At 45.0% G+C, this 21,087-nt stretch overlaps 1 protein-coding gene across 5 annotated transcripts in view; it reads right to left on the bottom strand.

The window, feature by feature from the left end:
• GDPD5 (glycerophosphodiester phosphodiesterase domain containing 5) overlaps positions 1 to 21,087 on the bottom strand; it is a 156,009-nt gene that overhangs the window by 82,133 nt on the left and 52,789 nt on the right. For 4 of the 5 annotated variants that reach the window (XM_068691458.1, XM_068691706.1, XM_068691536.1 and 1 more), the window contains exon 2: positions 18,928 to 19,102. In XM_068691458.1, the coding sequence (XP_068547559.1) occupies positions 18,928 to 19,044 (117 nt within the window). In that variant the 5' untranslated portion in view covers positions 19,045 to 19,102. Of the gene's footprint in view, positions 1 to 18,927; positions 19,103 to 21,087 lie in introns of those variants that run through there. The other variant, XM_068691793.1, reaches the window with a different exon arrangement.

Below are 21,087 nucleotides of genomic sequence, written 5' to 3'. Positions count from 1 at the left end.
AGCATTTCCATCAAAACCAGACCCATAAATACTCAGACACCTCCTCCTGGTGTCTGTGCTGATCATGCCCTGGCATCCACCTCTGCCACCAGGGCAGAAGTCTCATCACATCTTCCACCAAAACAGCTGCACCGCACCACGCCTGCCATGGCATCCCTAAGGAGCTGGGATGAAAGCAGCAGCAGCTTGTGCCACCCAGAAAAAAAAATAAATAAAAATTAAAAATGTAGACAAGCTGCAGAATATCAGCATGTTACTCCATTGGTTAAAGGCAGATATGAGTTTACTGCTGAGCAATAGAAGAAAAAAAATAAATAGAAAAAGCATCCAGATCCAAAAGCTCCATCAATTGGGAAAGCTCTTCATGAAATAAACACTTGGGTTTCATTTCCCCTAGTTCACGCATTACAGCACCCACAGCCTAATGTTCTTTATCAACGCTGGCTGTCTCAGAAAACAAAATGATTCATGAACAGCTTGCAGCTTGGCTCTGGGTCAGACATGAACAAACTGCAGTGATTTGGGTGAGCATTTTGGGTGCCCAGCTCATGCTTCTGAGCAACCAAGACGCAAAGCAACCCAACCAAGCCATAGATGAACTGGAAGTGGGAAGAAAAAGTGTTTTACTCATTTCAGACCCAATAAAACACTTGCTTCCTAAATAAAAATATTGCAAAGCTGGTATTTAGCATGGCAACCCTGAGCAGAACTAAACTATATAGGAAAAAAAAAAGTCTTTACAGAGAATCAAGACAACTCCAGCAAAAGTACATGACCCTGAATTTATTTCTACTCCCACAAAAGTAAGCTCAGCCTGAGAAGGGCTCAGAGCAGCAGAACAATATCTTAGATTAACAGGTATGTGGAAAAGCCTGTATACCTAAGGGGGTTCCTGCTCCAACCACGCATAAAATTCTCTGGTGTTCAAAGGAAATATGCTCAGAAATTACCCTAATGCCATTTTATTACTCTAAGGCAATAGTGCGCCCATCCAGAATAATCTCATTAGAAAATGTCCCCCCCCCACACACACCAGATACTTTCAATTGGAAAGTTTTTTTCTGTTCACTTCCCAGGTGAGTTGATAGACATCAGGAAATTAAAATCAAAAAGTGCAGCCAACTACTGGATCAGACGCACATCTTTCCTCACCTCTGTTTTATTTACTTGTCTTTCTACTTGCTTTCCTCTTCCCCAGGCCTTGTCTTGAGGTTTTACAAGTTTCACTGCTTCAGGACAGCAGCCACAAAAGTAACTCAACCTCTTCAGCACAAAATTCAGCCCTTTTTGTTTCGCTAAAGAGTGCTGCAAGGAACAAAAAGGGCTGGGTGGGGAAGAGCCACGAAGGAAAGGAAGACTTCCCACCAGAACTCACCTTCCTATCAGAGGTACAACCCTATAAATTGGCTTCTTTTTGCCAGCTTCCCATGCCTCGGCTACCAAAACTCATGCTATGGACTACCTGGAGCAAGGCTGACGGGCAGCCTGTAGTTACTTCACCTCCTTCATCCTTTTGTCATTCATTAGCTCAAATACCTGGCCATTGGAAAACTTTGTCTTGATACACATTAGCCAAGTGAATTTCTCATCACCCACGTACAGACTTCAATCCTTCTCTTGCTGTATTCTGGGTGTTTTATTTCTGATGTCCATGGATCTCCAGGTGTGTTTTAATCAGGTTTTTTTCTTTTTTTTGAAGGTTTTGAAGGCAGCCAAGCTCAGCTGGATCTGTCCCTCAGGCTGCTCTTAATCCTCATAAAACAAGGGTGCCAGGCAAGTTGCAGCCTCTCTATATTTATTTTTAAAGTGGGATGAACAAGAGAACAAGGATAATCTTCCTGGCAGTAGAGCTCTTTTCCCCAGCTCATCCTGGGTCAGACCAAAAGCTCAATCCAATGTCTTGTTCCCTATCAGCTCTGCACCCTTATGTCCCCCTAAAAAGGGGACATCCTCCCACCAACTGCACTGGTCTGCTTCCATCATTACATGGAACTTAATAGTAGACCATCATCCATGGAGGAGATCAAGGGGTCCCTGACATGTGGACCTCCTATACTGGGGTGGAAACACTAGAAAAAGGGCTTACCAAGTGTGCAGGCTGCAGCCCCTTGGCCAGCACCTCCAAAAGCTCTTGCTGAGGCTCTCTGCACTTTGCCACCTCCATTCATTCCTCCCCTTCCCACCCAAGGCCCAACTTATCTCCTTTTCATCTTCCTCTTGGCCAAATTGACCAGCCAGCACACTGGAAGAGTTGATGCCCAGAGACCCCAAGGTTCATGTCTCATTCCGTGTATTCATCACTGGGCAGTGTCCCCCATTGTAAGTACTACGAGCAGGAAGAGATCTTCCAAAGAAGACCCCAATTCAGATACAAGCCAGCTCCTGAATTCCCAGGAATTCCTCAATGATCATTTTTCAGACCACAAGGCATTTTCTAGTTACAATATTTCTGGAGCAAGCTGGTGGCACAAGGTGACTCCAGATGAGCACAAGCAGCTTTATGGATCAACACTATATTTTTTTAATGGAGCGATGCTTTATGGTTTTGCATCCAAAAAGTGCTTGCCAAAAGCCAAGAGAGAGAAGGGAGCACAACCAGGATGATCTCCTGCTTCTCTCCAGCATCAATCATTGGACCCTAGCAGAGACAGGATGCCGTGTACAATGACCTTTGGTCTGACCCAGTTGGCAAGATCTACAAGCTAGCACTTTGCTTGAGGAGACACTGCCCCATCAATACACAGACTTATTAATCCCATGCGATGGGGGATCCAGAGGGCAAAGACATATCTGCTAACAAAATCCATTGAGCAAGCTAACACACAAAACGCTTTCTCCCCCATCTTTGGGGGCAACCCAGTGACCTGAAAGACTATAATAAGAGATTTAGAGCAGAGAAAACTGAAGTCTCTCTCTTTTAAGGGGAAAAATCGATAAGATCAGAGCCCTGCCCAGCCTCCACATGCCAAGTTAACGTGAACAGAGACCGTCTGAAACAGTGGACAGTGACATGTCAGATTTACCAGCGTGAGGTTACAGCTCTGCTTCTCAGAAACAAGGGTGCACTTGTTTCTCTATCTGCCAGACAACGGGACGCTTTGTGCAAGTCAAAGAAATCATGTATTTTTCTAATACTTGACATATGGAAGGGATTTACTTATTTTTGCCTGTAAGAGATTTAAACGGGTTCAGTGCACTGCCAGAGGGGAACCAAATGAAGTCACAAGCTTCAGCAGCAGCTGAGTATCCAAAGCCAGCATCCATCTGGAGAGAGGACAGAAGCTTTCCTTGCAAAATTTATTTTATTTTATTTTTACCTCTCAAGGACTGAACATAGAGGAAAAAAAGTCAACCAGCATGGCTATAATATAAGTGCTGGGGTCTGCTCATCGCACAGCAGTGCCACATTTACCAAGCACAGATAAAACACGCCAAAGCATAATACAACGGCATCAAGGCAGGTTTCATTTTGCATTGCCCCATTTATCACTCCCTTCTTGCTGAAGGAGCAGCAAACCCTGATGGCAGCAGACAAATGCAATAAAATTGCTCGTTCAGACTCGGGCGCATTGCTAATAACCCTTGCAAACACACACACACACACACTAATTCACATCGACCTCAAGAACAGCAATGAAATGAGATATCCTTTTCAGATATAACTCAGCTAAAAGCTGCACCACCACACCCAGCTCAGCTTCGAGCTCTCGGCCTTCCTGGCGAGGAAAACACCACGACAACACAGTGCAGCTCCCAGCAGCGCGGTTTGCTCGAGCTCTGCGGCGGTTTAGGTGGTTACAAAGTCGGCTTGTTAAGCAAACCCTAAAGCACGGCATAGCAGCGTGTTCTGAATTAGAGGAACCAGGAGGTGGTTTGTTTTTCCAGAGAGGCCAGCATAGCTGAGTCAAAAAAAAAAAAAAAAAAAAGACAAGAGACAGCAGCTAGCAAGAATGAAAGAACAGCTTTGCGGTGAAACCAGCAGTCTGGGAGAGAGGAAAAGCCAACGCGTGCTCTTTCTCCACCATTAACCGGTGGTGTTCACCCTTGTGATGGGAATGATGGTGCTGGAGCCCTGCATGACACCAAAAAAAAATAAGCATCACCCCAAACATCTCAATCAGGAGAGGGGTTGCTTGCTTCTAGTAGAGAGGAGTGCCCCGGCTTCTCATCATGTTCTTTTGCTAAGCCTCCCAGTGATTTCCTCCGGTTGAGATAAGCAAGTTTTGTGACTTCTGGGAAGCTTGCTTCAGGAAACCACATGAAGTTAAACACAGGTGACTCAATTTTTAAAGAGTCAGAACGCTCCAAGTTAAGACTTCAAATAAGACCTTAAGGTGCATCTTGGGAGGTTTTTTTTAATTTTTTCTCCTTTTCTCTTCCCCCTCTCTTATAATTGTCCCAGTAAAAGGGCCTCTTTTGACTGTATTGAAGTCAATTGATTCTCAAGTGCTGCCTGACGTCATGTGCAAAGAAGCACGCCGCCAAACAAAGGCTCAGAACCACGTGTCAAGGAGAACATGACAAATTATGGGTTCAGACCAGTTCATCAGCTCTTCCCTGTTAACAGCTCTTTGTAGAGGTGACACGAAGGGATAAAAAAATTTTCAAGCTTGAGATGAGCTACAAGTATCAGCCACTAAAAAGCTTATTAAAACCTTCAGCCCTAGACAAGCAGAGCTTCTCCTTGCACATCTCCTACTGTCACTTCTACCCACCCTTGAAATCACACTTGGGAGCCCAGCAGCAGATCTCCTAGAAACAACCAGGAGAAAAAGTTTGAATCTGCATTTAAACAAATCTAAATTCAAGGCTCCTAAGTTTTCAAGAGGAACTCACAAGACAAAGAGGCAGGCAAGTGTAGGTCAACTTCATGGCCAACAGTGAAGAACAGTTATCTATGTTTTTAAGCTTTACTAATCAATTTCTTTTTAAAATAAGCCAACAAGTTAACACAGAGGTCTCCAGCCCATAAAAACACGAGCATTTTTGGCATCCAAGTTGATCACCTCGGTGTTGAGGCCCTCTGGATCCCCATAGAGATGACAGGCAGCCACGTCATCTGCAAAAAGACTTCCTGGCAGACTACAGACCTCCTTGCAATGAGCCCTAGACGGATGCCAGGAAAGCCACATCACCACATTTCTTCAAGTTCTTCTCCCCTAACCGCAGCGTGCCATAGAGCTATCTACCAGAAGCCAAACCACCCGTATGCATGTGGTCGTGGGGCATGGCTTCATTTTTGCCCACACCTCAATGACTCCTGAAAGCATTGGAAACCTGTGTGCACCGCGGGACACCTGGTCTGGCAGCCACTCTGGATGTTTGCTCAACATCTATTAAGAAAATTCAGCTTCCATTAAGAAAAGCTCATAAGAACAATCTCCAACAATATAATTCCTAACCCGTTTGTGCTTCCAAATCTTTGCTGTGAGCTTCCTAGCTTCAGCTGGCCTTTGCTAGTGCTGTCAACCACATTTATGGATGCCAAAACTCTTCGCTTGAGTAGTAAAGCTACCTGGGGAATAGAGACTTCTCTGATGCAGAGCTTTGCTTCTCAAAATAAATAAATAAATAAATAAAAATGCTTGCAATCGAGAGGAATACAAGAAAAAAAAAAAAAGAACAAAAACTGCTGAACTGCTACAGTCTTTTCCTGGTAAAGATGAAGGAAGCCACAGCCGCAACCGTCAGAATCAATCCCCTGAACGAGCATCACTGCAATAACCCACATGCTGCAAGAAAGCTTCAGACTTTCAGTTTGTGGTGGCTTTTTAATTTAATGGGACTAGTTTGCAAGCTATGAAGAGCGATTGCCCTGTGGGGAAATATGCTCTATCCGTCCCTCCAGTGCAAAAGCCAGCCATGTGTCTGAAGCGGCGCGCTGTTTGATTTATTAATAAACGGATTGGAAACTCCAGCAAGCAAATTAATCTCAGGCTGTACCTGTTCTGGGATGATGTTGGGGTGAAGGACAGGACCAGGAACTGTGTGCAGTTACTCTATACGGAAGCTTGGCCAGACTCCCAGAATAGGAGGCATGAATGTGAACATCTGTATTAAAGGCAGGAAGATATTATGCAAAAGCACTCTGGCTTCCAAGCCTTTCTGTTCCAGAACTTCTAGCAGCCTCTCCTTCCAAATTAGGATGAACAGCTGCAATGTATTTGTCAAGCTAACCTCTGCCCTCAATTTAGAAGCTTTTTACATCACAAAATAAAACACATACATTTTGAAAACCAGAGGGACTATTAAATCATCCAGCTTGACTTCTGTACAAGAAATGCCACTGAATGTCACCCCCTTACTGGGGTACTGAGCTATAGTTAAACGTGGTTTCTAGGCACACTTTCCAGAAAGAGACCCAATGGTTTTGGAGACTGAGAATCCTAAAGAGCAGTAGAGAAGGGAGAAACAGATCCAAGTAACCCACTTGTGCAAAGAATTGTTAGTCTGTTCAAGCAAAATCATCCATAGATGCAAATGAAGATGGTTACATGGACTTTAAACTATCCCTTCAATACTTAAGGTCACAGAGGACATCACTTTCAACTCAAAATATGGCGACCCACTCTCCAAAAATATCGGGCCAAACACAATATGGGATAATGCTGATTTGTAAAATACCAACACCATTGAAAAGCATTCATAGCACCAGAACCCACAAGTTTGTCCCCCCACTGGACTGTAACACAATGCAATTACCACTCATCATCTTTAGAGATGGCAAGATGTTCTTCATTTAGAGCCACATACAGAACTTTGGAGGAGAGCTACAGGCTCAACTGCCAAGAAATTTAATTTTCAGAAAAGTCAGCTTAAAAGAAAGCAGCACAGCAGGATTTTTCAGTATGACCTTCAAAAAAAAAAAAAAAAACCTGCCAGGTTGGGGAAGTTTTCCAGGAAACCACAAGATCTTTCATCAGGAGGTTTCCTAGACCCAGATTACAATTTCTGGTCTAAACCAGAGACCACTGAGACACACCAGTCCTTATGCTGGACAAGAGGAAGAAAATCCAATTACTATTTGGGCATAGCATTTGGAGTGGTTGGATACACATCCACCAGATGCTATCTGAGTTCACATTCATGGACCACGTGGCAAGTCAGAAAAAAGGTTTCTTAGCTGCATGCTCCCCAGTGGGAGAGCAATTCATTGCTCCACTCTTCCCAGATGCTCATTTTCAGCATCTGTAGGAACTCAGTAGCTCCAAAACCTGCCCTCACTGCCAAGATTTCTGAGCAAAGCTTATTGCACAGCTCCATCCCTCACACCTTTACAGTTCTGCAGAAGGATGTGGTTTTTTGCCTTGCCATTTTTAGCCAAAAAACCTTTGTATATAAAAATCCACCATGTTCTGCAAAGGAGCAAGTGCTTAAAGGACAAAAGAGAACAGTGGTATAATCCTCCTTTTTCCCAGTTGTACAGACATTTCTCACCCTTCAAAAGCAACTACCTATGTCACTGAAAACCTACTCTTTTCAAGTCTTTTATTCACAATTCTGAATTAATCCAATACCAAAAGGATGGGGTTGAAGGACAGCATGTGACTTTTTGGGCAGAGGAATTAGGTGAAATAAGGAAATACTGGGCAGGTTCAGCTCTGTGAAGACTGCAGCAAACATCTGAAGCCCCAGCATGAGCATCTCTGTACTGAGCAGTGCAGGGCTTCAAAAATGTTTTAACACAGCAAACACCCAAGATGGGTTTCTCTCAAATGATGCAGGACACGTGAGCATCTCTCCCAGCCCAAGCCTTATCTCCTCCCTCCAGCTCTCCCTTTTCACACCCCCAAGCATTTGAGAGCCCATCATTATACTGAAGCCTTCCCATCCCAATCTTGGCTAGGTGCTCCACCACATTCCCACAGCATCTCCCACCCATCCCAGCTGGAAAGGATCAGACCCTCCATCACTGTGTACACCCTCCTGCTGGTGAAGTACCCTCAAAGCCACACATCTCCATCTCCCTTGGACACCGATAGACCTCTCTAAGAAGAGCTATAGGGGCAGGACACCATCATCTTGGACCATCTGTGCTCCATCCATGGCTTCATGGGAAGTTCAACCCCTCCAGCTCAATGATCTCTTTAATCTCTTTACTTTCTTGTTTCCCTTCCCTGAAGGCTGCTATCCATAGCCACTTAAAACACCAGCAAGAACAGTGCCAAGCTTAAATTGCTCTTATAAATATCTGATCTGCTGCTGAAAATGAAGAGAGGACCCCAGCAGGAGGCTGTTTGCAAAGGACGTCTCTCCAGCAATCCCCATGGGAACACAGCCTTAGTTCCCATCGGTGTTTTGGCACCATCACCCCTGGGAAGCAGGGAAAGGCTTTGCGAGAGTAGACTTGGACCAGTAGACCAGTGAATTCAAACCCCAAAGTAAAAGTAAATCACTGGAGTTCCTGATAGGCAGCAATGACACCTTGGTTCTCTCTGAATCAGGATAAGTGAAGGCTCCTCTGGAGAAGGACCCTGCTTTGTCACCACCCTTTGCTGGATCAGAGAGGGTTTCACACACCAAAACAGGTCAACCTTCCATGATTTTAATATCACCTCACTTCTAGCATTTGCTGTCTTTATGGGAAAGGACAAAATATTCAAGTAAATAGCATGACATTGAATTAACCTGTGTTAGAGCCACTGCTAAAGCTTGCCCTGGTTTCCATTGCTTGTTTTGAAAAATGATGTTTTCCAGTTCAATCTCAAAAGCCAACCTCTAGCACTGGCAGAAAGAAAATACACTGCCAAGAAAGAAAATATATTTATTTGTTTTGGAAAGCAAGCAGAAAAATGACATCCTTTTCCCCCCTTTTAGAAAGTATTCGGTAAATATTTTACCTTCCTCCCTGCAAGTGCTGGAATTCCCCAGTCCCTCCACAGGTGCTGTACTGGGAAAGTGAAGTATTTGCTTATGTAAAGAAAAATTGACAAAGCAAAGCAGTGCATGCATTTAAGGGAATCAACACGCCATCCTTTGGCCTCCTCAGTTTCGATAACAAAGCCCAAGCCAGCTGAATTCCCACTGCCTGGTGGAAATGCTAAGTTAATTAATTTAATGCTAAGGCATTAACTCAATAACAAAGTGTTCTGGGTGAAATCCACCACACTTTGGGATGCTTTTGCTGTTGCAGCTGGGGGACGTTCTCCCCTGTGTGGTGATGGGTTAAACCCCATGCTGGTTGAGCATCCAAACCCTATCTCTAACCCAGCATCTTTCAAATCAGTGAAGATTTGGCAGGCGTGGCTGCACACCACTGCCTCTGGACTGGAAGGACATCACTGTCCCCAAGTCCCTGGGGAAAATACCCTGGCAAAACCCAAACTTTATAGCCACCAGCTCTTATTAGCAAAGCACAGGGTCAGATCTAAGGGACCACGACCCAAAGATCCCCCTTCCCCATCTCTTTTTCCAAGCATCTCCCACCTGCCTCCCTCTCCCCTTTCTCCAGATGCAGCTCCAGCTCAGCACTGGCCATTTACAGCCTGAAACACATTTTGCAGATGCTCTGCAGTAAAAAACCTTTGACACCTATAAAGCATTATAAATCACAGGGCATGTTAATCACCCAGTCTGAGCCCATAATCCGAACCCAGGCGCGCAGTCAATGGGTTTTGCAGACTCCCTCCCACCGGCATTCTGCCTACATGGGGAATAAGCCAGAGATTTAGCATTAGTCAAACATCCTCACCCTGACAGCGTGAGGCTGCACCAGGCAGCAAGTCAAACCCTGCGGCTTTCCTGGGGCTTGGGATTTCTCATCCTTCAAACGAGCATTACAGGAGTAGGAAACATCCTTCACACGGAGCAAGCAGGAAGGAATTCAGAGAGGCCACAAGATCGGCAGTCAGCGGTGACTTTTCATTGAAGAACAGCTCAGGGGGCAACCCAAATCCATTAAGGGTGGAAGTGCAGATATTTAATGGACTGCTGTTTGAAGCACAGCCCAGCAGCCTGGATTTTTGGTCAAGCAATCATGAACACATCAGCTTTCTGGGCTTGTAAAGCCATGGTAGGATCTAGACGTGACCAGCAATGGTCTTCTGCAGACTCATGTGTCTAAGCAGGCAATGGTTTCGGCATCAGACTTGCCTCTCCCTGACTCCTGGGCATCTCCCAGAGCCAAGAGGAAGATTTTATGGGGGAGTGATGCCATAAAAACAGATAGCACAATTCCTACAAGGCAGCCACGACAACAAAGGGAGTTCAGTAAAACCCACAGCAGGAGCCGGAGGCACTGGACCCTGTGATGTGGGCTGGGTGATGTGTCCGCATGCAGCTGTGAGCATCTCAAACCCCATCCCTCCCCAAACCTCTTCCCTGTGTCATCTCATAGCCTCCCTGTCCAATGAAGGGCTCAAAAGGTAGATTTAAAAAGATGTTTAAGTGATGGGTAAATCCCTGACAACAAGGTAGCATTGCTTTTGATTGCAAGCATTGGTTAAAATTAAATAAATCAAATATTTAATCCAACAACTGGGTTTTCTTGCATTTTTTCCTGAATTTAGTCCATCACACCAACATCACCCGATAAATCCAGTCGTGGAGATCCAGCTCTGGATCACTGGTCACGTCCCACCACAGAAGCCAGCATCTGATGCCTTAGAGCCAACCACAAAGCAAACAGGCTTCAAAGAGCATCTTTCATAAAAAGCTCCTGTATCTTCAGGCCTACAGTCACGAACATTAACAAACTGAAATTGCATTGAAAAGAGTGAATTCACCCTTCCTGTTATTGCGGTTTTCAGCAAAGCAAGCAATTTTTGTGGGATAACCGGTGACCTTTGGCCATTGGGGGATTAACACCAAAGACCCAGCAGAGTCCCAGCTCCAAACCCTCCCTCCAGTCACACAGGTGTATCACGCCAGCATGGCTCAGATCATCTGTTCAAGTCATTTAACAGCTCTTACCAAGAGGGAATTACAAGAGTATTTCACTCCAAAGTGAATTAATGCACGTATCATGGACACGGCACAGCAATCCATTATGTCGATGGATTGCAGCTCTGCATTCTTCTCACAGCTTCATCTTTTTCCAAAAGGAAAAAAAAAGCCATCGGAAGCCTCAGCTCAGAGACGCGTGATGTTTTTAAGCCATCTTGAATTATTACCATTTTACTCAAAGGGAATAAATTTTAACAGCAAACACCCAATTTATTAGGAATGGTTTGATAACTAATTTATATCGTCCTGCAGCTACACGAGCAGCACTAGATACTTTGAAGTTAGGGAGAGACATTGTAAGTCTGTCTTCTTCCCCCTTGTATCTGCACATTTCAGACACCTTACATTTATTTAACCAGAGGGTTAGGAGATGCATGCCATCAAAACACCGTATCGAGGACAGCGGTGGTGCACCTCCTCCAACAACACCGCTGATTTCTGGTGAGCGTGTTCAGCTGCCCCATGGGCCATAACAAACCCATTGCCTTTCCCTCACACACCACACACCAACCAAGGCATTTGCACAAAGCATTTATTTAAATCATAAGGGGCAGTCTGCTTTCTAATCTGTTACAGCAACTCTCTGCTTTTTCTTGCTAAATGAGCACTGCTGAAGTTAAAAGGATGCAGGGAGATGCATCTGGCTCCGGGCACTTCTGCTTTTCCCCACCGCTCTCTCAAGTACCCCAGCAGTCCCAATTTCTTTGCTTTGACCACAACAGGAGAGCACATACCCATAGAGGAAGATGCTTTGATAGCTCAGCAGCATCCAATGCGTGCCCTAACGCTACCTACAGCATTTATTAGCACTAATTAGACCAGCGTTGTCACCCCCTGTAAAGCAGCATCAGTTCCGTGAGCAGAGACTGGGGTAGCTCTGCTCCTCACCAGGTTTGTTCCTAAAGTGTTGCCTGCCCATATAATGACTGCCCTCTGCCATCATTTGTTGGCTGGTAGGAAGGGGTAGAAGGATGCATCAGCTCACATATATTCTGCCCTTGGCATGTATATAACTGGTCAACAGGTGATACAGAGCACTTTGGAATTTTCTAGACTATAAAAAGAAAAAGAAAAAAATGCTAAGGAAGAGGTGTGTTCAGCAAGCTTGGTCTGTAGTATCCCAGCTGGGACACACTGTGTTAGGAGGATGTAGACGCATCAAGATTTTCCTCCAAGTACCAAAATCTGGATGATTGTCATGGAAACACCAGCACAGTCAAGCATCCAAGGAGGAATTCAGAGAAAAATCTTGAAGGAAACAATCAGGGTGAAAACATCTCAAATGAAACCAGAGCATCCAAAGTCATTTTTCTTGCTGTTTTGGCACCAAACACAGCTTGCAAGTCTCCAATCAGCTTTCCTAGCACATAGCACAACACGATGGGCTGCAGCTTCCTCCTGTCCTTTCCAACATCTGACCCTGGAAACCCACAGCAAACTCCAGCCCCTCTCTCCAGAAGCTCACTCCAGCAACAGGTCAGAAATCAGGGTCCTCACAGCCAACCACGAGCCTTTAATTCCTCCTTCTGCTGTGCTTATCCTCAAGAGCTCCAAGGCATCGATGCTACCTGCTCTCAGCCTTTTTTCTCCCCAAGTTGAGCACAGCAAGCTTGAAGTCATCACATTTTGAGTACTTCCTAGCAAAGACTTGGCTAAACCCCATGATAATATGTAATGGATTCCCTGGGAAGCACAGGCAGCCTACTTCTCTCTGGAAACCATAGACAAGAGGTTGGAGGGGAGAGTAGAAGAGTTCTCCCCTCTAGCTGCTGCTGGAATAAAGAAAGAACATGGAGATTTCTTGAATATCAGAAAAAATTAGAAATCCCCTTTTGTCCCAGCTTGCCTGGGAATATTTAAGAGGGATTTTCTAAACCCTTTATCCCTATACTTTTTCCTTGCTTTTCTTTCTTCCTCTCTCCCACCTCAACTTCCCAAAGCCTCCTTTTCCTGCACAGAGAGCATATGGCCACCAGTCCTTGGATTTACTAGTCTCTACATACTACATGCACAACAACTACTGAGCTCTGTTTTAAGCTGTTAATTCAAGGTTGCTTTTCACTACCATCCAGGATGAAAACTCGGGGTGAAATAAAGGTCCATCCCTACAATCTTCTTTAAGGTTTATATTCTGTGTTTCTGGAGATTCCTTGCCAACTTTGAGACTTTCTGATATATCTCAAGTGGACAAACAACCCACCAACACTCAGTAATGCTGAGCTCACCTTCCCAAATTGCATTTTAAGGCAACACAATGTGTACAGTGGCTTCAAGAAGGACAGAAGCAGCAGCATCTGCTACAACCCCCTAAAAATGCACGAGAGCAAGCAGGAGGAATAATGGGCTCCAGAAATGTAATTATTCACCCAGATAATTAGTACAACGCATAAAGAAAAAACAGTTGGAAGGAGCACATCTGGCAGCTATAACGAGGAAATGCCACAATCCGAATAAAACCCTGGAGGCCCATAACGTTGGAAAAGTCACAAGGCACCTTTGTGTATCCGAGGGGGGCTGGTCTGGCTGTTTATCGCAGGGAGCTTGTGCATGGATTGCTTCAAAGTTTCTGAATAAAGCAGTAATGACAAAGTATTAGAAATTTTCAAGCCGTTGCTCTAAGAGCTACTCAATCACCCCTGAAAACATCAGCCTTGCCCGTGGGCCACTTGTTACACAGAGCACGAAGCCACAGGCAGCCAAGTTATAGCCACAGCAAACACAACCCTGAGCCACCAAGCTTTCTGCAGTTCCCGAGGCAATGCAAATCCTGTGCTCAGCTTCTCCCCTCAAAACCAAAAGGAAAAACCCAGCACCACCAGGCAGCCCCTAAGTATATTCACGGGATCTGGTGAGATTTCAGAAGTGTCCATGTTAGTGTGACTCCTGGGATTTAAAATTCATCTGTTCTGGCCACCACCAAGTCGTCACAGATCAGCTTTGATTTCTGTGCTTCAGTTTACACCATTAGAGAACAAAAAAACAAGTTTCTAGAGGGGCTAGTGATGCTTCATGCTGCACAATAAATGTGGGAGGGCTGAAGGCTTTGGCATTTCACCCAAAGATCAGCAATTCCAGCCATTAACACTAGACCACGGGGTGGAGGATGAAACCAGAAGGGTGCTGTACAAGAACCATCCACGTTGGGAAATTCTCCCTTCCCTCCCACTTGGACGTGCCCATCTTCTGCAGAAGCCTCAGGTCAGGGAGCTCGAGGCACTCAAAGCCCTGTGAAATTTTTATTGCACTAAATCCGAGCAGCCCCAGGTGTTCCTAACACTTCTCAGTATTTTGCCCAGCATAGGTATAAAAGCCAGCTACTTGAGAGGGACAGGGGACGGAGTGACACTCCTGGCTCAAGGTGTTTCCAAAGAGCCTCTAATATAATAACCTGACAGCTCCTGAGCTCCACGGACCGTGAAGCATCTGCTGCTGGGTGTAGAGGAGCTGATGCATGCCAAGGCATTGCTCAGGGCTTGACAGCTCCTCACTGATGGGAGCAGCATGCCTACAAAGCAGCAGCGATGAGGAAACATCTCCGCTGCAATTACTGAAGATGTCAGGAGAGGATGGAGGCAGAAAGGAAAGCGTTGCAGCAGACACTGCAAAAAGCCACTTTAAATAACTTGCTTCTGTGCTACACTGAAAGATGAGGGGTTTTGTGTTGTTGTTTTGTGATAAATTCTGAACAAGTCATATTTTTAGGACAACAAAAACCCAAAAATCCAACCTTGAGGGCCCCATGTTTCATTGACCATCAGTCCTGACTGCCTCGAAGGCTTGCAAAGTAATCCACTCCTGCACTTGGATTTGCACCTCATTAGCTCCAGTTTCACCATCTTTCCAGGTTCTTAATAAGAATGTGGTTTATTAGACACTCAGGTTAACAGCTCTAGGATTTGGGCATTCAGAAAGCAAATTTCTGAAAGGGATTTTGTTGCTAACAATGCTCTTTTCACTCACAACATCCCAGGGGTGTTCACAAGAGTAACAGGAGGTAAAAAAGGTGGTACAAATCCCATGAAGGGCACCATTCATGCAGTAGATGAAGAGACCTCCATTTAAATATGTTGTAGATGATACTGAAGAACAAAAAGCACAGAAATTCCACAATTTCAGTCATCTGGGATCCAAAGGTGCCAATTTGGGTTTCAACCCCCAGGTGACTGTCCTGCCTTCTGTATGCAATCAAACCAGGCACCTAGCCTTGCCTCTTTTTCCTCTCCAAAACTGCCAAGAAGATGGTATATGCACCAAAATAGGACAAGATGGAAAGTTTCAGTAGCAATGGGGGACACAAGAAGAGATCCCCGTTACATTTTGTTCACCTCCACTTGTATCTCAGAAGGGTTGATGGCTGGGAAGCATGGTTATCAATCAAACCTGTCATCAAGCAGAGAAGACCTTTGCAAATAGCTATATTATTTTATCCCCTTTGACAGCAAATTAAATAGAACTGCAAAACTCTCAAGACTTCAATATTTAGTAACCACTAAAAACAGCCAGCCAATGAACATAGCTACTTCCCGTTGCTGGATAGATTAAAAATTATCATTGCAATTTTCTTCTGCAGAACGTCTCTTCCCCCAGTCCTGCCCAGGATGATTTCCCAGGTGTGATATTTGCTGTGTACAAACAACATGACTTTGGAATCAATTAAAAAAGAACAAAACCAGCCGATAAATCTAACTTCGTGTTTATACAACACAACCCATCAATATCTCCTATGTGGATACTGATCCTGCAGGAGCTCTGGATGGATTTTAAAAGATGCTGCAGCCAGCTCTGGACTCTTCCTTGGAAGCAAGAGCTGTTCTGGTGGTGTAATACCCAGCAGGAGGTCATTTCGGGTGAAGTACACAAGCTGCACATGGAGCATTGTGTTTATACGCAGCAATTAGCCGTGCTGCTCTCTGTGTGTTTAATTGCTGGCAATCCATCAACAGGATCATGCTGTCCGGGAGCTACCTTGGAAGTTGCCATCTGAACTTTGGACCTTTTAAATCACGCCTGGCCACTACAAACCAAAGCTTATTTATCCACATTTTCTGTGTTCAGGGAGATAGAGCCCTGTTAAGAAGATGCACTGATTTCCTAAGGACTTCCTTGGTTGAATAACCATTGAACAAGCTGTAGTTAGAGCAGAAATCGCTCCTTCACACCAGCTACAGAGATTAGCATGGTCTGAACTTCAGGAAGATGATTTTTCTTTTACATACCTTTCACTAAAAAGAAAAAAAAAAAAAAGGAAAGGAGACCTTGCCAGTAAATCTGAAGCCACGCAATAGAAGAAATTTTCCAGCTGTTTAAACTCAATTTAAAAAGGAGACCAAGTGCGCAGGTTGCTTTCAGCCCCCCTCCTGCACTCTCAAAAGGAGAAATGAAGAGTATAGGGGTGGGATCAGGAAAGCTGAGGCACGTTCTTCCTTCTGAGGGCACTGAGGCCCTGGCCCAGGCTGCCCAGAGAAGCTGGGGGTGCCCCAGCCCTGGCAGTGCCCAAGGCCAGGCTGGATGGGGCTGGGGGCAGCCTGGGTGATCCTTAGGGCCCCTTCCAACCGAAGCCATTCTAGGAATGCAAGAGATAATCACAATTCCAGCACACAGTCTCCCAAAACAAACTTGGGATTCAAGCTTACAATTAAAATCCTCATTTTCATGCAAATTTGCGTTTCATGGGAAGCCTGAGCTGCATAAAATTGGAGGAAGAGGAGCAGAATCATTAAAACTCTGGCTGCTGAGCAGCAGCGCTATTCAGAAAACAAACGTTCGTGATCATCAGATTTCAAGGATGCTCTTTGCAAGGCTGGGTCATAGCCCACTGTTAAGTGAAAGCTCTTCATTCTAGAAAACTTGATCTTTTGAATAGAAAGCAATGCAGGGTGCATCACGGCCATCTAAAATAAATTGCTCTCTAATTATCAGAAAGCAAAGCACATATTCAGAATGTATGGATGTAACATATACACACCTTAATTTTCCCTTCTCAGGTAGCTCTAGATTTTTGCAAGACCTCACAAAGCATGGAATATATATATATTTTAATATATATAATAGAAACTACACTTACAAAGGTTTATTAGACTGCATCTGGTTCTACCCTGGGTTTGCAGTGGCTGAGTTACTATAGGGATGGATACAGGGTAACAGCATAGCTCTTGTCATCAATATGCCACTGCCTTTGTGCAAAGCAAATAGGCACTTAAGTTATGGTATGATATTTTCCTAGCTAATCTCTCACAGATACAGCCAAATACCATGTCAGTATTCACACACGTGCAAATAGACCACTTCAGAGGACAACCAGCTTTCATTTGCATTTTTTTTTTTTTTTTTTACCCTCACCCCATAGTGCTACAACTGTTTATCTCAGCACCTGACTACCTGAGAGGCAGTTTATTGACAGCAAGATGGGGACAGATTCTTCACACCTTGGTTTTTCATAGTCAGCAGCTAATTTTAGACCTTTTCTTGCTCACACAAAAGATAAGCTTTCTCCATTTGTGCCTCTGAAGTGGAAGTTGAGACCCCATGTAGGCTTAAAACAGGCTCAGAGACCAGCCAAGGTACCTTTAAACACAGCAAATTCTTATCCAGCGCCAGAAAAACAACTGAAATTCCAAGCAGTGTTGGAAAGCTGCCACTGGTATTTTCAGGTAAAAGAAAAATCAGTGCAATTGGAGCCAGATTTCAATGAGAAATTATGTCAATGGCAGTTTTTCCTATGGGTTTTTAGCTCAGATACATATGTTCTGGTTCATAAGACGTAAGGAATAAGGCATTTTGAGTATTTAAATTAGTACACGCATGCATGCCAAGACATTACATCCCACTGTTTTCCTGACCAAGTCTTCAAAACCCAACTACACCCTCCGCTGCGGATGTGCCTGGGTGTTTGCTCAAAGGAAACTTGCTGCTGGCTCAGAAAAAACAGTCACTGAGAATAAGCTGGCCAGACAGAGAGGAGGGAAAACAGCACAAACACTTCTACTCTGCAAAAGGAAATTTGTTTTACGCTGCACAAACACAAGCCATGACTTCTCAATTCACATGGGAGCTCCCAGCCAAGCTGCGCCACCAACAATTGATGCGATTCAGAACCAGGAGGACTCTGGCATGGGATCCGCTGCCCAGAAGTGTTTTCTCCTTAACAGTCTCTTTTCCAGAGAGGCACTCCACAGCCTGAAAGATTCCTGGTTATACACTTAAAAGTGAAACAGCAAGCTGTCACCAGAGCAAAACTGAGCCCTCAGAAAGCAATGAAAGTGTCTCCTGGGAGCACTGCCAGAGCAAGTGAGATTTAAGTTTTGCTCTGTGATTTTTTCTCCTCCTTCTTTAAGTAATAAACACACACACAAAAGACAACACGAGCACAGAATAGCTGTAATTTCATCTTTTGGGTAATCGCTGTTGTACACATGACAGCTTTGAAGCTTTGACAGCATTTTTTTCATCCTCCTCACTGCAACCACAGCAGGTCCTAGGGACCCATCTCCCAGCCCCAAATGACCAGGGACACACGAGTCTGACCCCAGCTGCCTGGATTCCCTCTGCCAGAGGGAATATAAGCTGTATTTGTGCAGGAGAGGGAACAGTCACTTCTAACAGCTCCTCTGTTCACCCCCAGCTGGTTCTCACCTCCCGCTGCCTTCACCTACCTACAAAGGTATTTCCATGCGTACAAAGCAATGCAGGTTCCACATATTTGGCCAAAGATGGAGCAAACACACAAATGATGGAGGAGTAAGGAGAAAAAAAAACTCCCCCCAGCAACAAAAGGGAAAATAAGGACAGATTTAACCAGACCCATACCACTCAACCCCATGAAGCACCAAGACCAACAACCCATGCCCATCTGTTCTATCACCCACAGGCTGAGGACTTCTTCCAGATGCAATTCATAAAAAACCAACACAAAAAAAAAAAATCACCCAGCATTTCCCTTGCATTCAAAGCTCCTGGGCTGGGTTTTCACGGTCCACTACCCACCTTGGTGGTGTCATCGTGCGAGCGCTGGTACCGTTTCCAGCGGCAGCCGTAGATCCCCGTCAGACAGGACAAGCATAGCTGCGGCTCGTAGTACTGCAGCGGCTGGTGTTTAACCATGCTCCTTCCAGCCCCTCAGGAATGGGGTATCAGAAATCCATCAGGTCCTGGGAGCGCCCTTCAGCAAGAGGAAAAAAAAAAAAAGATTGAGGGGGGAAGGAAGTTAGAGGTGCCAAGTGATGTTTTAATACTTTAACAAGCAATTTAATAATTAACCATGTCCTCTGGCTATTGAGAGAGAAGAAATGATAATCAGATCTATTCCCAGCCCTGCTAATGTCTCCAGCTTGTTACTCAACAAGACTGAGGAGTTTAATTAGTCTGCGAGTTTTATTTCCTCGCGCTGTTTCTCCCACACCACTGAAGAGGAATGCATTCATAGGAGCTACCGGTGAGAGAAGCCACACAAGGACAAGAGCAAGAGATAGACTGCTTGCTGCCCGATGATTAGATTCATAGAAATGATTGAAATGTAAAGAACCGTACCCTCTGCAAGCACAACCTTAAAATTGATTCAGAGGCCTCTGCAAAGCTGAAACCCTGCCAAGCTAAATCAGTTTACGGCGAGCATCCTACGGAGGCTGCAAAACGGTCCCAGGCAAGGAGCTAACACTTCCGTGCAGGCTGCAAAGAGGCAGATATTTCCCCCCTACCTTTACAGCAAACATTCACCAGGATGCAGAGCTGGCTGCAGCCTTCCCCCACCACAGTTCCCTCTCTACCAAGCAGCATCCACTCCCAAAGGACCAGCCTGACTCCGATGTTCAGTTTGCCACGCGTGGGAACACCACTGCTTGAAGGGAAAGTACTTTGCTCTATCGATTACACGCTCCGTGCGTCACAGGGCTTTTCTTTTTTTTTTTTTTCTCATTATTACATATTTAGAAGCTTTGCTTTTATCTCCGGTGAGATTCATATCAAGAACAGACCGAGTCACCGTACATTCTTACTAATTCATAGAGTAAACGTTCGGGGATGGGAACCTCAGAGCAAACACTCGCCAGCCTCGTGGCGTCACATCGCCCTTTCGGCTGTGCTCGCTCCCACCAGGGGTTTTCCAGTTTCCTCGTGCACAAGCACACACCCACAGCCCACACGCTGCTGTCTCCTGGATAATCAGTGCTGGTTGAGTGATGCTCAAGGGCCATTGAGCTTGCAAAGTGTTTTGTTACCTTTCCAGAGTGCACGCAGTATGTAGGCAGTAAGCAAATTGCACTTTCTATAGGGCTTCATGGCCACATATGTAGGATGTCCAGTGCTCAGGTCTTGCAAAAAGCTGCTACAGCTTTGAGCAGCAACATCCTCACTGACAGCAAAGCCTGACGTGGCTTGAAAAAGGTATCTTAGCCATCTGAAAACCCTTCATTGCCATGTCCTATGGAGGGAAGCCTCAAAGAACTAGGCTGACCCCCTATTTCTCATTTTAGCCACATCCCCTGAGTTCATCCCCCTCAGGATGGACGCACAAGCACATCAAGTCTGAAATATCAGACTTGAAATATCAGTGTCCTGAAGACCACGGTTGTTATGAGAAAGCTTTCATGAACTAACCTCAAAAGGACAGCATCTACCCCCATTTCCACCTCTTCTTTATCTAGTGATAAGGACAAACAGACCCTCTCCATATTCAAGAGCTTTGACCAGGTGTTTTATTTGCTGGCTTACAGGAATCACATTGCAAACTCAACCAGGAGTGCTACGCTTGAGCATTTCATCGCCCCACTCTTCGACAGCCACTAGCTCTTGTCCAGCCCAGACACCTGGAGAAGTGGTGCCATACAGCAGCGTGCCAAAGCTGGCAAGGCTGACTTTTCAAACAAAAACCCAATTCATCCAAAATGCCAAGAAGCTATGCACAGAAAGCGCCTACAGCAGTAATAAAATCCATATTCTGTGCAAGTCTTGGATCCACTGGTCCTTTAGGGAAGTTACAGCTAGAGCATTTATGAATGAAGCTACATGAAGCTTCATTTGCTTTATAATTCAAAGTTTTACAGATGGGAGACTTCGCATCATTACAGCACAGTACCTGGGGTTTCCAGAGACAAGAGCTACATCCATCCATATGTCCTTACGTACCAAAAGAGATCACAATCTAAATGG

The sequence above is a fragment of the Anas acuta genome, chromosome 1 (assembly GCF_963932015.1).
Source record: "Anas acuta chromosome 1, bAnaAcu1.1, whole genome shotgun sequence".
Taxonomy (NCBI): domain Eukaryota; kingdom Metazoa; phylum Chordata; class Aves; order Anseriformes; family Anatidae; genus Anas; species Anas acuta.
The sequence above is the reverse complement of the archived record's forward strand: the minus strand, read 5'-3'. Positions and strand labels throughout refer to the sequence as shown.